Source organism: Oryzias melastigma, linkage group LG7 (assembly GCF_002922805.2).
Source record: "Oryzias melastigma strain HK-1 linkage group LG7, ASM292280v2, whole genome shotgun sequence".
NCBI lineage: Eukaryota > Metazoa > Chordata > Actinopteri > Beloniformes > Adrianichthyidae > Oryzias > Oryzias melastigma.
In genome coordinates, this window is record NC_050518.1 from 15,644,184 (window position 1) to 15,659,502 (window position 15,319).

A 15,319-nucleotide genomic window follows, 5' to 3' on the forward strand; every position below is an offset into this window, starting at 1 on the left:
AATTGGTTATTCTTTTACATCTAGAGAAAGCAGTTGTTCAGTACCCATCTGAAAATATGGTTTCTTCCTGGCGAGCAATATTAGAGCCATCCAGCCGTTCAGTTTTAGCCAAATGTCAGCTCAGACGAAGAAAACAAAGGCGTTCATGGATCTATTTGTCTGCAAGTGGATGCAGATGAGTTTTAATATCTAGGTTTCATGTTAGACCCCACGCTTAACTTTAAAAATCAAGTTAAAAAGATCGGCAATGTTGTGAAATTTAACATCCCCAACTTTCCACATATCAGAGGTTCGTTATCAGAGTTGTAATTTCAATGCCATGATCGCATCACATATTTTATACTGTATTACATTGTGGTCTCGGGCTACCATAGAAGTCCTAAAATCTATTAGATCTATGTGGTTTAAAAATTCTTGACAAGAAATCCAGGCGTTGCCACTATTGTTCTAGTCTGGAAAAACACAAAATACTAAGTTTTATTAACTTGATCCAGGCATCATCGACTCTTTACATTTGATTTTAATTGATGTTCAAATATATGTAGATTCCAACTCTAAACAATCCCTAAAATAATTCTTTAAAAGCATTTGTCACATGAAGAATGCAGCAAAAAAACAGCAACATCAAACTGTGTTCCAGCAGTTTAATTTTGTACACTTAAAATCTTTACAGCACACTGACGTTGGTTCACAGAACCAGTTAAAGTTTAGTCTCAATGGAAGTGATTCAACCCATAGAAAAGTCTTTTTTTTTCTTTTCTTAACCAGCCCACAAAAATACTGTGTACAGTTCTACAACATCGGATTCTCATCAAACAAGTGCAGTTTCCAGAACAAACAGCTCAGCTTATGCATGTGCAGTTAGAGGGAGGAAACACTGCCTTGCATTGAGTCACTTGCATGGCACAGATGGGGGGGTACGCTGCAGCAGGAAGAGGAGAAACTCCTCCGGAGTGCAAAAGAAAAACCTTTTAATGTAACATGCTATGGGACTTGACCAAAAGCACCAATTGATTCGAGGAAGAGAGATGCTACTTAACACTGAAGCCCGACAGTGAAGAGGAAAACTGTACAGCTACATGTTGCATCCAGCGTTTGGTTTAGTACCATTATCTATTAAGGCCATGCAGGATAAACAAACAAAAAGATACTGATGGCATTGAGGTAAGCAGGTAATATATCTGCTCTCTTACACTGAAATATTACTCACATCTGCATGCAGCTAAGCTTTATAATACATAACTTATCACTGCAAGAATTTAACTGCACACCTAACAGTTGCTGCAATGAATTATCTTTTTGTGTAAACTAAAGGGCTCCTATTGCTTTGATAGGGAACATTCCACCTTAAGAGGCTGTGTCTGCCTCATAAGGTTGAGAGGAGACATTGTAACAAATTAACCACCAAAAGGTGAAAAAACTTGGATTTTAAATTACATTTCGACACAGATGTGGGTTTAAAAAGCATAAATGACAAAAAAAATACATTATTTTTGATCCTATCTGTTTGGAAAAGCTACAACCTCCCTGATATAATCTAGATTGGGATTGAAACAGGAATGTACATTTTTCTCATAACTGTGGTAAAAGTATATCTCGTTTTTGTCAAAGGAATCCACAATCAGAACCACAGATTTTGTTGTTTGAGAACGCTGGACTCAAGAATGAATAAAGTGGGGATGTAAAAAGAAAGGATCTCCCTTTCTGTGGCTGATATGGATTCAGCAATATTTAATTAAAAAAACACACATGCGAGCAAATGTCAATAAATAAACAACAAATTTAAGTTAAAGACACATAACGAACGCACAATCCATTAGTGTGTGGCTCCTGTAGCATTGTGATCCAAGATACTGTTAGACCATCTCTGCAGATGGAAATGTGTCAAAATTAAACGTAAACATTTCACAACTCAGGATAACTTACCACTTACAAAAATTAATCTAAAAAAAAAAAAAAAAAAAAAACTTGATTTGTGAGGTACCTTAAAGTAAAAATTAAGATTCAGTTTCTTTCTAAAGACCACAAACCAAAAGTGCAACTGTACTTATTTACAACTAACACTACAAAAACAAATAGAAAAGCAACCTTATTTTCTAGTTTACAGCTACTAAAAGTCCGATAGTAAATGTGCTACATGTAAATGAACACTGTTGACCGAGCATGCAGGACGTGGCTGGTGGACGAGCAGCCGTCTGTCTGGCAGTGTCGATGCAGAGGAACAAAGGTTCTGATGTGCTTGACTTCATATTTCCATTACAAGTGGAGAGAATCGATGCCGGACCACAATGCATGCTGTGTTTAACACACAAACGCCACTATGGCTTCATGGTGAGGATGAAACTTAACCAGAATAAATAGAAAATACCAAGTCTACAAGATACCATCAAATGTTAGCTTAGAGGATTTGTTCCTGATCTGATGGATTCGTTTTCAGATTCGTCACCCATTTTCATCTTTCTACTGCTTTATATCAACGGTCCTGTCATATTTTCTCAGCAGCAAAACAAGTCATAAACCCGGAGTGGCTTAAAGAGTAAACGCAGGGTTGTATTTCCTAACTTCCAGAAGGAGGCGCTCTTTCTCTTGCAGGGCCTGGGTGAGGGCAGCTTGCATTTGGCAGAGTTGGGACTCTGTGGTTTGTCTCTGCAAAGTCAGAGGTGATAAGGTTAGTGAGTGACGGAGAGTTCTGGACACCAGATCACACGACAAGGTGGAACAAGAAGGCTGTCAAACAATCATGGACAAACTCAGACGCTCACTTACATTCTGGTGAAGAAGTACAAGCACCAATGCATTCAAGACATTTCAATAAAGATTTGAAGAAAAAAATAGATTTAAATCCTTGATTCATATGGGAAAAGAAAACAACAACACATTGCTTAATGGTATAAAATAGCTGATTTATGTGCATATACGGCAATTTCAAAGATTAATTTTATTTTGTCCTTTGGAATACTTGGTGCTTGACATCATACAAAGCTTTAAAATTGCATACTTGTATTGACGCACTTTAATTGTAAAAAAAATAATAAAATGATTACAATTTTACCTATAAAATTTAAGATACCATAACAAAAGCTGAATTTGAACTAAATGTATGCAAAAACACCATTCATTTTATGCTTTTGAAGTAAACCTTAATTGGCTGTGTGATCACTGTTGACCGTTTTAATTTAATAAAGTGATTATCAAAGTTATTGAGAATTTCTGTTGTGGTGTTATGTTTTACAGCATTCACACCATAGTGATTCTCCTGCTCCTTTACGTACATTTTTTGGAACGTAAAAACTCAATCACAGTTTGAGCAATCTTGGTATCAAAACCTTCAGCTCGTTCAGGACATTACTGCTTGTACTTTTGGTATTTATAAACTTTATAGTTTTTGAAATATTAAGCAAAATATGCCCCATAGGAAATGGATGAGAAATTATTCAAATCCTTGAAAAACTTTGTGCACTTTGAAACCTCCGCATAAACTTTGAGCTAGAAACATTTAGCTTTTATTTTAACAACATGCTAGCTGTTTTTGGCTAATTTAGAAATGTTTCCCATTGTTTACCTAATTTATAATCAAGCTAACATTTGGAGTTTGGCTAACATTTTTTGCATTATGCCAGCTGTTTTTTTATTTGTTTTGTTTTGTTTTTTTTGCTAATATAGACATGTTTGAAGTTTTTTTTTGCCAATTTGGAGTTAAATTAACATTTTAGTATTATGCTAGCTGTTTTTGGCTAATTTGGCATTTAGCTAATATTTTAGCAAGCTTTTAGCTTCAACATTTTCAACTAACTGCTCTGGCGTCATTAGCGGCCACATTCAGCTTACAGCGTTCACAGTTGCATTATTGCACGTAATGCTATATATGTAGTTACCAGTTTGCTTTTTACGATGTGTTAAATAAACTGCAGAAAAAGCTTTTTCTCTGTCAGTGAAGGTCACATTAGCTTCACTGGGGTTTGTGAAATGTGATACAAGTTGCCTAAACATGAAGAAACATTTTTTTTCCAGGACAAGCTGTTTTCTCCCATAATTAAAACGAATTCTGGTAAGAAATTGAATTGTAAAGTGCATTTTCATTTGAATTATGATTCCAAAAACCAAAGAACATATAAATGTAATTGATTTAGCTTTTTTTTACATGTAAGCTTGAATTGTAATTTTTCATATTGAATTGCCAATTGTAAAATGTATTTTTTGATTTTCTAATTAAATTAAATTGCCTAAAGCATCAAAAAGCATTTGGTGCGTCTGCCTGTACCTCTTTCTCCCGTTGGTCAGATTCAGAACAGATAGCATCAGCGGAAGCAGCTGGGGGGACGTCAGCTGCCAGTTTGGGGTCTGCTCTGTCAGCTGCAATCAGAAAACAAGCAGCAATTAGCCTTCTGCAAACATCTAGCAGATGATTTCATTTGTGCACAGTTCAAAAGCTCTCACTTTTGACTCTCATGATGCCGTCATCGCTTCGCTCCATAAGCAGATGATCGATGATGAATTTGGCAGGGACAGGCTGGGGGGCTGTTGGGTAAATCCTGGGACCATCATCCTGAATCAGAATGAAAGAAGTTGTTACACACAGATCTTTAAACACACTATATGTTATGGTTAGAAATGTACATTTACAAAAGAAACCTGTCTATTTATTTACCTTTCAGTCCAATAAGAGGGTTTAATCTTATTAGTATCATCAAGAGTTCAGTATTAATCTAAATGTATAAATCTAGCCCAATTGTAAACTATGGATTTGCAACGTTTACTATGTTAATGTGCATTAGCAGGATTAAAGAGTAGACTTTAGTACTGTACCCACCTTCATGGTGATGGTGATGTTACTCATGTGAAGCTTCATCGGCTGCCCGTCCACGCTGAATTCATCTTCAAGGAAAGGGCCGATGTTAGCCACTGTTGAGGCTAGCAAGTCCGCCCGGCAGTCCTGCACTCGTACATCCAGAAAGCCCGACGACTCGGCCAGAGCTGCGGATGGGCCCGTTTCTGCCCGCATGCGCAAAACGGGAGCGTCCCCCCGCCTTTCGTATCCCTGCACTGGCTCACTTGGAGCTGCAGGAAAGAAAGCAGAAAGACAGACCCCGCTGGCTCAGCAAAACCCAGTGTGTTTGGTTCTGGAGACTACACGTCTATATGAACAGATGGATATCGAGTTAGAAACTTATGTCAAATTACTTCAAAATTGGAAGAGCTCAAAAACACCTTTCAGTTGATTTTAAATTTTGGGTCAGTAAATGCAGCGTGCTACGTTCAGGTGCTGTTCAGCAGCAGCAAGCCTCAAATGACTTATTCCTGCTTGAATTTTAGTGAAACCATCTGCACCAATTTGAAATTCACATTATGTGTTGTTTGTACAGTGTTCCCTTGAGATTTTTTTTTTTTTCAGTGCAATTTTTATTTTCTTACACCACACTGTGTTTGCGTTCTGATTGGCTGTTGAGCGCTGTCAATCATTCTCCTCCATGCTGTGCCTTGTGCACAGAATGTGTTCAGCTCGCCAAATCTACACAAGTCATCATTCTAAAAAACTGGACTTTTTTCTACAACTTTGAAAGTATTTAAATTTGAGAGAAAATGTAAAAATGTTATTATTGGTGCGAGAAAAGAGTATAAAGTGAGTAGTGAGGGGCTTTATAACCTTAAAACCTCTACAGTTTATTATACTTTACAGACTTCACCTATTGGGGGTTATTTTTAGAAGGTAACCCCGCAATAAATGAGGAAACCCTGTACTTTTTTCCATGTATACTGGTTTGAGAGAACAAAGCAAAACAGTAAACACTTTGGGAAAAAAAATAAAATTCGAAGACACAATGTTCAATGTGCACCAGTGTTTATGTTCTTGATTTCAACTATTAACACAATTAATGTAATTCCAGTAGATTCTAAAGGAGAAAAGCAGCTCATACGAGCTGCTTTTCTCCTTTAGAATCTACTGGAATTACATTGATCGTGTTAACAGTTGAAAAGTTACAGTACGTTAAAGATTTTGTGTTCAAGAGAACTAAAAGAAAAAAAAATGTTGCATTTGTACATAAAAATGATTTGGATTTACCTTGAACAAGACCGGCCAGAATGTCCGATTGGCTGATGTTGCCCATCTGCACAGGGGTCAGACTCTGAGTTTGGACTGCTACAACCTGGTGTTCTCCACGCATGTCCAAGGTACAGGCTATTCCACTCAGGACCAGCAGCAGCACTGATGACTTCACAACAGATCGTCACAAATCACACCACCAAAACAATTCCTAAATATTGAAAAAAAATACAGTTTTCCTTGTGTCTATCTACCATTTCCTGTGACAAATCCTCAGTACTTTGAGACAGGGAGCTGCTTAGATCAGCGGATGAGCCTCCTTCCGTCCCTGGGGCCGGACTCCCTCGACTGTCTGCAGCTGTGCTGTTCAGTCGAATGGACTCCCTACCGGATTCTATAGACAAAAACTATGTTAAACTGATGCGTTATTTGAGAGAGATCCATTTAGATCAAATATGTCAAAGTCAAGGGCCGGGGGCCGGATCCGGCCCTCGGGGTAATCATATCCGGCCCTCCAGATCATTTTATTTTATTGTGGCAGACCGATGTTATCTTGCGGTTATTTCTAACTTGAATAATTTTGACAAAATGTATTTTTATGGAGAGTAAAATATTGAAATTTATTTATGGTTTAAGTTGATTTATTCTGGAATAATATTCCTGCCTTTTCATTATTCATAATTATGTTAGAAAGCTACGGTTTTAAAGTTTTAAAAATTGGCATCATGCTAGCTTTTAGGGCTAATTTGGCATTTGCTAGGATTTTTTTTTTGGCTATTTTGGAGTTTAGTTAATATCTCAGCTACGTGCTAGCTAATTTTTTTTTTTTGCTAATTTACGCATTTTTTGTAGTTTTTTAGGCTGTTTTGGAGTTTAGCTAATTGTTCAGCTGCATGCTAGCTGTTTTGGCTAATTTAGGCTCTTTTTTAGTTTTTTTAGACTATTTTGGAATTTAGCTATTTTTTCAGCTACATGCTAGCTATTTTGGCTAACCTACGTTTTTTTGTTTGTTTTTTAGGCTAATTTTACATTTAGGTAACATTTTAGTTGGCTTCAGCATTTTCAGCTATTAGAATCAGTGATTTCAGCTACCAAAGTAATTTCAGTGTTTTCAGCTATCAGCGTTTGTAGCCATTAATTTCAGGATCTTCAGCTTTTAGCACTAGTATCTTCAGCAGCCAAATTCAGCTTACAGCATTCACACTAGCAGTATCGCAGGTAATGCTATACATCTAGTTCATAATTATGTCAAATTTTAAAGTTTTAAAAATCTTGTTTTCAATAAATGTTTATCCTGTTCGGCCCGCGACCTGAAGTGTGTTTTAGATTTAGGCCCCTTGTGCGACTGAGTTTGACACCCCTGATTTAAATGAGTTCTGAAGCACCTGAGTCCATGAGAACAACAAAATTGTCGCTCAAATCGCTGTCGATGGAAAGGTTTTCATCAGGAAGACTGCCATCCAGGATGGCGCTGTCGAAGGACTGCTGAGAATGCGATTGCTTCATGGTTTTGTGACGTGAAGAAGGGGAGGACTCCTCTGAGCGCTGACCCTGTTCCCTAAAAACACACGAATATATTTCGGTCTCAACTTGTGGGTTTTCCCATCTCCTCACAATCCACCACCCTCCAGCTTTTCCTTCCCAACTTATCGATTCTGTTCAATCAATCAGAACCTAAAACTGTAAAACCAGCTTACCTTGCCTGTGCACTAAACAGCTTGCTCATGCCAGATCCCCGGCTGAGCATGCTAAAGGCATCTTTAGTTATTGAAAAAGCCCCTTTGGTCAAGTCCAGCGAGGCACTGATGGCGTCTTTGGTGACATCCTTGGTGACACTGATGGCGCTCGACAGATCGCCGTCTAAGCTGAAGGTAGATGGTTCTCGGGAGATGACTGGAGAGGGTCCACCGGGTGAAAGGGGAGGCGACAGGATTGCAGTGTCCTCCTCTGATGCCAGTCCGTTAGCCTCCGGGCCCTCCTCTACGGCCTCATACGCCTCCTCCACCGCCCCGTCCTGTTCGTCCTGATCGAACGCGGTTGTGCCTGTATTGATGGAGGAGAGTCCATTTTCTAACCCACTGTCCTCCCGCTCTACAGCGATTGGCTGATGTGTTGGGGACACGTCACAGTCTGTGATGCTTGGGCTGTCCGTTTCTGGAGTTTGAGGAACCTCATCCTCTTGCTCCGTTAAGACTGGAGGCAGAAGGAGACCCAGTTCCACCGAGCTAGCCAAGAAAGCAAAACAAACTGTAGGAGGTCCCGTCTTCTGGCCCAGTGTCTGCTTAAGTCCTCGCACATCCCGGCCCAACTCTGCACCCAACCGCGCCAAGGCGTCCTTCATCCTCAGAAGGGCGACGTACTGGTAGTGGTTAAGCCACATCCTCACTGGGGTGATGGTGTGGGCCAGAATGTGGATGGAAGCGAGCTCAGATTGGCCCTCAGAAGGCTCCGGTTCCGAACAGCATGGATGAGCTCCGTCAGGACTAGAGGGAGAAGACAAGGATTCACTCTGAAAGGCAGGTGGTTGACACATCCACACGGAAACCGTGAAGGGCTCAACGAAAGGCTGAGTTTTCCCTTTGGGGAAGCGCCGCGCTCCGTCAAAGCCAAGAGTGACACGGGACAAGCTGAGAGACCAGACGTCCTGAGATCGTAGCTGCTTTCTGGTTAGAGGCTGGAGTTCCCTTTCATTGGAGTGCTGAGTGAAGGCGGAGGGAATGGGATGGAAGGCACTTGGCTCTCTGGGAAAAGTGCAACCTGCTGCCAGCTGGAAGAAAGAGCAGCTGGCGAACTTTTCACAGGTGCTGCTGAGGTCAGCCCTAGAGCCGTGAGGACAGTGGCGGGTGTTGCTGAGAGCCATCTGGGGTACGATAACAGAAAGGGATTGTGGGCGTTCTGGGTGGTCCAGTATGGATGAATCTAGGGGGACAATTAGCTATAAAAAAAAGAAAAAATGTTTGTTTCTTTTTTCTTTATTAAAAAAATGTTTTATAATAGAACTTTGTAACTCCCACCTTAAGTTGAGCTGCATCCATGCGAATATCTACATGTTCTTCAACTTTATTGCTATCCTGCAAATGGTAGAAAGCTTTGACCTGATCCAGTGTGTGCAGGAGGCCTTTGGAAAACAGACTGATCCACAAAATGCTGGCAGAGTCCACACACAGCTGGAGGCTGTTTAGCTGAGCATACAGGTTTGAGGTGGGGACTATGGGGAGGCAAAGAAAAAGGAGAAATGATACTGATGTGGGACACAACAGACACTTTTCTAAATATCAGGAGACAAAGATTGAAGAAAATAAAATGTAAGATCTCACCTGGTAAACTGGAGTTGTCAGGAAAGTAGTATTCTGTAAACTGCAGATGGACCGCCGGTACATTATCAGGCAATCGCAGAAGTTTACGGTTACAGGATAGTAAAGAATTGGTCTTCTTGTTTTGACGCGCCCTTGTAGACACCTAAAAAACCAAAAGACATTTAAAGTTAAGCTGGATTTATTTGTTTGTACTTGTGAGAAAACAATGCAGCAAAACAAGATTGCTGAACAAGTGAAACACAAACCTAAACTAGATTTCCTGTTAGAAAGTGAAGGTGGCGATCAGACATGAACAAAGTTTCCCTTTGGTATTTTCTGCTTTACCAAAGAGGAACTACAGTTGTTTCACATTAAAAATAAACTTGGAAATGGGTTTTTGAGGGGGCCAGATGTGAAAACGTATAATTCAAATGACCAAAAAAGATCTAAGTGACAAGGATTTTCTCATGTTTTTTAAGTATGGAAGAATGAAGCACCACTAAGCTTTATTTATTTAGTGGAAATAATCAAAATTATACTGACTATATTTTATCTACATATAGAGCATTACCTGTGATAATGCAAATGTAAATGCTGTAAGTCAGAAGTGTCCAAAGTCAGTCCTTGAGGGCCGGTGTCCTACATGTTTTCCAACTAACCGGCCATTGCAGCTCCTCATTGACCAAAAACACCCGGTCCAGGTAATCAGCAGCAGATAAGGCAGGATTTCTGGCAAAGCAGCAGGAGAGTGGCCCTCAAGGACAGACTTTGGACACCCCCGCTGTAAGCTAAATGTGGCTGCTAGTGACGCCAGAGCAGTTGAATAAAATGCTGAAGTTGAAAGTTTGCTAAAATATTAGTTACAGTATGTGCCAAGTTAGCCAAACTGGAAACATGTCTAAATTAGTCAAATGCAACTAGCATGATGCTAAATTATTAGCTAAACTCCAAATTAGGCAAAAAACTGGAAACATGTCTATATTTGCCAAATACAGCTAGCATGATGCTAAAATATTAGCTAAACTCCAAATTAGGCAAAAAACTGGAAAAATGTCGAAATTAGCAAAAAAAAACAGCTAGCATAATGCTAAAATTTTAGCTTAGCTCCAAATTTGTCTAAAAACTAGAAAAAAAATTCAAAATTAGCCAAAAACAGCTAGCATGTTGTTAATATAAAAGCTGAATGCCCAATGAACCTAAAAATCCAGTGGTTGCTGAACAATTAAAAGTTTGAGCGGTGTCTCTAGCTGAAAGTAAGCAGAAGTTCACAAGTTTCAAAAGAGGACAAAGTTTTTGAAGGATTTAGCAATTTATCATTCATCTCCTATGGGGCATATTTTGCTCAATATTTCAAAAAACTATAAAGTTTATAAATCTCAAAAGTACAAGCAGTAATGTCCTGAACAAGCTGAACGTTTTGATACAAAGATTGCTAAAACTGCTGAAAATGTGATTTTTGTAATTTTTTACATACCAAAAAATGTATGAAAAGGAGCATTAACACAAATATTTGTTTCATTAAAAAAAGTTCAAAGGAAGGAAAATGTTGGCTAGTCTTTGAACTTGAAAGATCCCAACAGATCAAACATGAGTAAGCCTCCCTGCCTTCGACCCCATGAGTCAGGTCTCTCAGAAAACACCTCAAAGACGGCTGATGAGCTGGCGCCTTTTTCTGCCTAATTAACACAAGGCAGCTGTCCAGCCAGCTGCACAAATAATGATTTCCCCAACACCTTAAGACACAAGATTTTTTTTTGTCAACCCTCAACTTTAAAAAAAAAAAGTGACAAGATGTGACGGAATTCTAGAAATGCAACTTTGATAGTCAGATAGTGCAGAAAAGTCAAAGGCTTGCCTGGTGAATGTCCACGTCATCCATCCTGATCACCACACAGCTGGATCTCAGTCTCTTCATCGATACCTCTGCACTCGCTGGCCCGGAATTTCTGCTGGTTCTCTGCTCTTTGCTCAAGTTATTTGAGTTAGTGCTGGCTTGTCCATCTAAGAAAAAGTTTATCAATACACAAAAATGCATAAGTGGACTTCAAGACTTGAAAATACTTCTAAAAAGCTCCTTGTCCATTTTGGCAAATAAAAAGATCTAAACTTACAATACATTTACACAAAAAAGTCCATCATAGGGACAGGCTTAAAGGAGACCTAAAGTTATTTATTTTATGATGCTGATAAAGTTGCTAGGATAGGGGTCATGCTTCTGATATGACCCTCTTTCAAATTGGTATGTCCCAGATGACGTTCTGAAGCCCAGAATTCAGAAAACTTCGAGGAACAAAACTAACCACATGGTGGTGGTACACCACGCAGTAAAGTTTCTATATCTGCATTCACCCAAACACATTCCTAACTGTGTCTGCCGTACTGCTGACAAGCGGTCACGCCCAATTTTTACATTTATCAATATGGTCAAGATGATTGTTTTTAAGGGAGATGAACAAGTCATCCTTTTTTCCCTAAATACATTTTTACCAGTCAGCAGTGGATGCAGTTTATTTTTTTTTCCAAAATAGATTAAATGTAGTGTTTGTGTGCTTCTTGATAAATGACAAATCTATGGAAAAAAAGTTTGATTTACCACAAAGCTGCCACTTAAATCAGGCAGAAATTTAACTAACCAACAGTCAGTGAGTGTGTTGTGTTTGTAACAGAGTTTACATTGTTTATTGTAAGAGAAAGTACTCTGTGGGAATATCGGTAAATATGGAGCTTTTGATGCTGTTATACATTTATTTATGAGAAGTTGGACTTTAGTTATTAATCAAGTTAACACATCTGAAGTTGGGTTGGCCAAAATGAATGGAGGGAACCACTAGAAATGGCTAGTATTTGACAAAAAATTATCAGTACACAAGGTATGACTCAACATAGTACTATTGCAGGTGTAAAAACTTATGTTTAACAGTAGTAGAATCCTTTACATAATTTTCCAATCCCACATTGATGCTTTTGTTTTAGTGTAATAACAGCTTGCCTTGTTAACATGCCAGCAGTTAAATATTATAAAATCTGAAAGCTGTTAGAAAGCTTCCAAATTCAATTCAGACTGCTTGTCTTCATTTTGAAGAAGTTGACTGAAAGGATGAGCATGACCCTGATTAACCAATGATGGCGTAATTGTGGGCAGCTACACAAGTGTTCCAAAAAAATGACAACATTAACAGAAAGTTACAACAGAGGTTCAAAGCAGAAAAAAGGATATGTAAGCTTCTGAAATGTGTTTTACTACTTATAAATTAGCATAGGCATTAATTATAAAGATAGAAAAAAAGTTATGTTTTTAAATATATTTGTGTCCCTATGGGTGGCGACCCCTGAAGGGAAAAGCCGAAAGGAAAAGAAGTGTGTCCCCATCTGTAGTTTATTAATTCCTGTAAAGTTTAAACTGATAAAATTGCCCCATTATTAGCTGTTATGACCTATTTAATGCTCTGACAGAGCGATTATAAGTGTTCAAAAAAATCCCCAAATGGAGATTCATTTCTACAAAACACAATAGGGAATGTTTTACATCAAAACAGAAATCCCACCTTGGACAGTTTTAGCAGGGGAGTCCTTGTTTGGCTGAGAGACCTCAGCATGTGGACCTGGGAACCCGCAGGCCTCCGCTCGTCTCTGGTACTCCTGCAGCAGCTTGGCAGCCCACTGGGCCTGGGCCTCCATAGCTCCATTGTAACGTTCCCAGTGTCGACATCCGTCAGCTGCGCAGGAGAACAAAAGCAAATAAGCAAATCTCGTCTCCTGTAATAAAACTGTTCAGACCTTAGAGGCACAGTAACAGGTTTTGGTGTTGTAACCTCACATTTGTTCCATCAGTATGCTAGAAATACCTGGTGCTGAGTACCCCCCTTCATCCATCATTGTTAGAAAAAATTGACAGTACCATGTTTTCATTTTATCAATGGTATATATGAATTATTTGACTCTTTTCATTAACTGTCAACATAAAAAAATGGATCGAACTCTAGTTTCTTATTATGATTTACTCTCATCTCCTTTCATACTGACTGATGTTTGCATTTTTCAATGTCTAGATTTTAGCATAAATCAAGGCACTAAGATGCATAAATCTCATTTTTATTAGCACTAGTAGTCTGGAAACATCTTAAAGTGACAAATTCCAAATGTCAAAATGTTATTTTCAATGACTTTTGTCAGAGATGTTGGAACACCAGGAATACTGGCAGTGTAACCCAAACTATTGGGCACATCCTCCTTAAGGGTGTGTAGCTCAAACTATAGGGCATGTCTACCTTTGGTTACTATAACATATATGATTATATTAGGGGAATCCAACTCAAACTAAACAGCACATCCCTCTTAGGGAATGTAACTCAAACTATGGGGGACTGTAGGCACAGGTACATCCCCCTTGGGGGACTGTTAACTCATCCAGTGCCAGCAAAACTAAGGCTGTCATAAATTAGAGCTAGAACTCAGTCAGAAGTAAATTAAATAAAAAAATCAGTAGTTACCAGGTCTGTGAATAGGATAGTAGTCAAAGCCAAGCTTCCTCAAGGTCAGCTGCATGGCACCTTGCAAGCCAGGCGGGGGAGCTTCGTCTGTGCGAGATCACAAAAGAGGCCTTTCCAAAATACTCTCATACCATTAACCTCCAAATGCTGAGCAAGAGGCCGTGTTTTAGGATTAGCCTTAAAACCCTGAATTTTTATGTGTGAATGAGCCAGCACAGAGGTTTTAAAGTCACACGGCAGCACAAGCAAACGATTAAATGAAAAACCTTCATCCATCGAGGAGCTGTCGTTGCATATGTGTAAGTCCAGGCGGGAGATGAAGGTGTGATAGGAAGACTCCTTGACGTCATAGAGGTCAAAATACTGACTTATGTTGGTGGGGGTACTTGTGGAGGAAGGAGGGGGTTCTGTCCACAGGCTGTGTAGTCCAGGAGAAGGAGGTGCAGTCTAAAACCACAAAACGTACACAAACTAAAGTTAACGTAACAACAAGATAAACTAAATAGGCAAGAAAAACAGACATATAAATTTAAAAAAGAAAAATAATTATAAAAATGCCCCTAGTGCTCTCAATCCCCCACCCAAACCCCAAATAATGAAACCTAAAATTACATATAAATAAGATTTTAAAAAGGAAAATCAATCGAACTGGAGGGAAAATAGATATAAATTGTCTCATAAAACCCATAAATAAATTATAAAAACAAAGTGACGAATGGGTTTGTTAAAAGAGTAAGTGTGAGTGTGCGAGAAGCGAGACCTGTAAAGACTCGGCGGTCATGCTTTTCCTCTGCTGCGCCGACTTCTCCATCCCCTCACTCAGAGATTTGGCATAATGAATGATGGCTTTGAGCTGAGAGTCCGTCAACACCCACAACAAGTCGTCCAGAATGAAAAGCAGCTTAGACGCCAACACATTACAGTCCTTTATCTGTACGGAACAACAAAGGCGTCATTATTTCTGTCAACTTCCATGCAGTAAATGCTTTTATTTTTTTTATGTCTACTTTGCAGGTAAGGTAAAGATACACAGAACATATTTGACATATTTGACGTCAGGTTTGGCCTTACTTATTTTCTTTGAGACTTCCACAAACATTGAAACAGATTGAACAAGTTAATAACAGCAAAATTTAAGCTCTGATACATCAAATTTAATATATTTTAATGACTTTTAGAGGTATTATGTGTGGATATGAAAATTTAAAAATATATTTAATAGCATAAATAATTTATATAATACATATAATAAATGTATTTAGCTAAACTAAAAAGCTGACGGAGAAAAGTTTCATCTCCTGAAGGAAGTTGAAGAATAGCTCAGGTTTGGAAAACTAAATAACCATGAGGATTAATGACAGGCATGAGCTAATGTTTGCCCCAAAGCTGGACTTGGGTTGAGCCTATCAGCACAGACTCCGCCCCCAAGGCTAACACAAACACCCATCCCCGGCTCATGCATAGTGGTGCAGGTGTCGGCTGGCAAAGAA

General features: G+C 39.0%; 1 protein-coding gene across 1 annotated transcript in view; it reads right to left on the reverse strand.

Moving 5' to 3' along the window:
- Positions 1 to 629: 629 nt before the first annotated feature.
- uhrf1bp1 (UHRF1 binding protein 1) overlaps positions 630 to 15,319 on the reverse strand; it is a 21,049-nt gene continuing 6,359 nt past the window's right edge. Inside the window, exons 7-21 of the mRNA XM_024292845.2 lie at positions 14,590 to 14,760; positions 14,096 to 14,276; positions 13,830 to 13,916; positions 12,885 to 13,055; positions 11,195 to 11,340; positions 9,361 to 9,502; positions 9,058 to 9,251; positions 7,741 to 8,978; positions 7,429 to 7,601; positions 6,298 to 6,437; positions 6,062 to 6,212; positions 4,811 to 5,058; positions 4,438 to 4,546; positions 4,262 to 4,353; positions 630 to 2,646 (exon numbers count right to left, since the gene is read on the reverse strand). Coding sequence (XP_024148613.1) covers positions 2,530 to 2,646; positions 4,262 to 4,353; positions 4,438 to 4,546; positions 4,811 to 5,058; positions 6,062 to 6,212; positions 6,298 to 6,437; positions 7,429 to 7,601; positions 7,741 to 8,978; positions 9,058 to 9,251; positions 9,361 to 9,502; positions 11,195 to 11,340; positions 12,885 to 13,055; positions 13,830 to 13,916; positions 14,096 to 14,276; positions 14,590 to 14,760 — 3,360 coding nt within the window. The 3' untranslated portion in view covers positions 630 to 2,529. The remainder of the gene's footprint in view (positions 2,647 to 4,261; positions 4,354 to 4,437; positions 4,547 to 4,810; positions 5,059 to 6,061; positions 6,213 to 6,297; positions 6,438 to 7,428; positions 7,602 to 7,740; positions 8,979 to 9,057; positions 9,252 to 9,360; positions 9,503 to 11,194; positions 11,341 to 12,884; positions 13,056 to 13,829; positions 13,917 to 14,095; positions 14,277 to 14,589; positions 14,761 to 15,319) is intronic.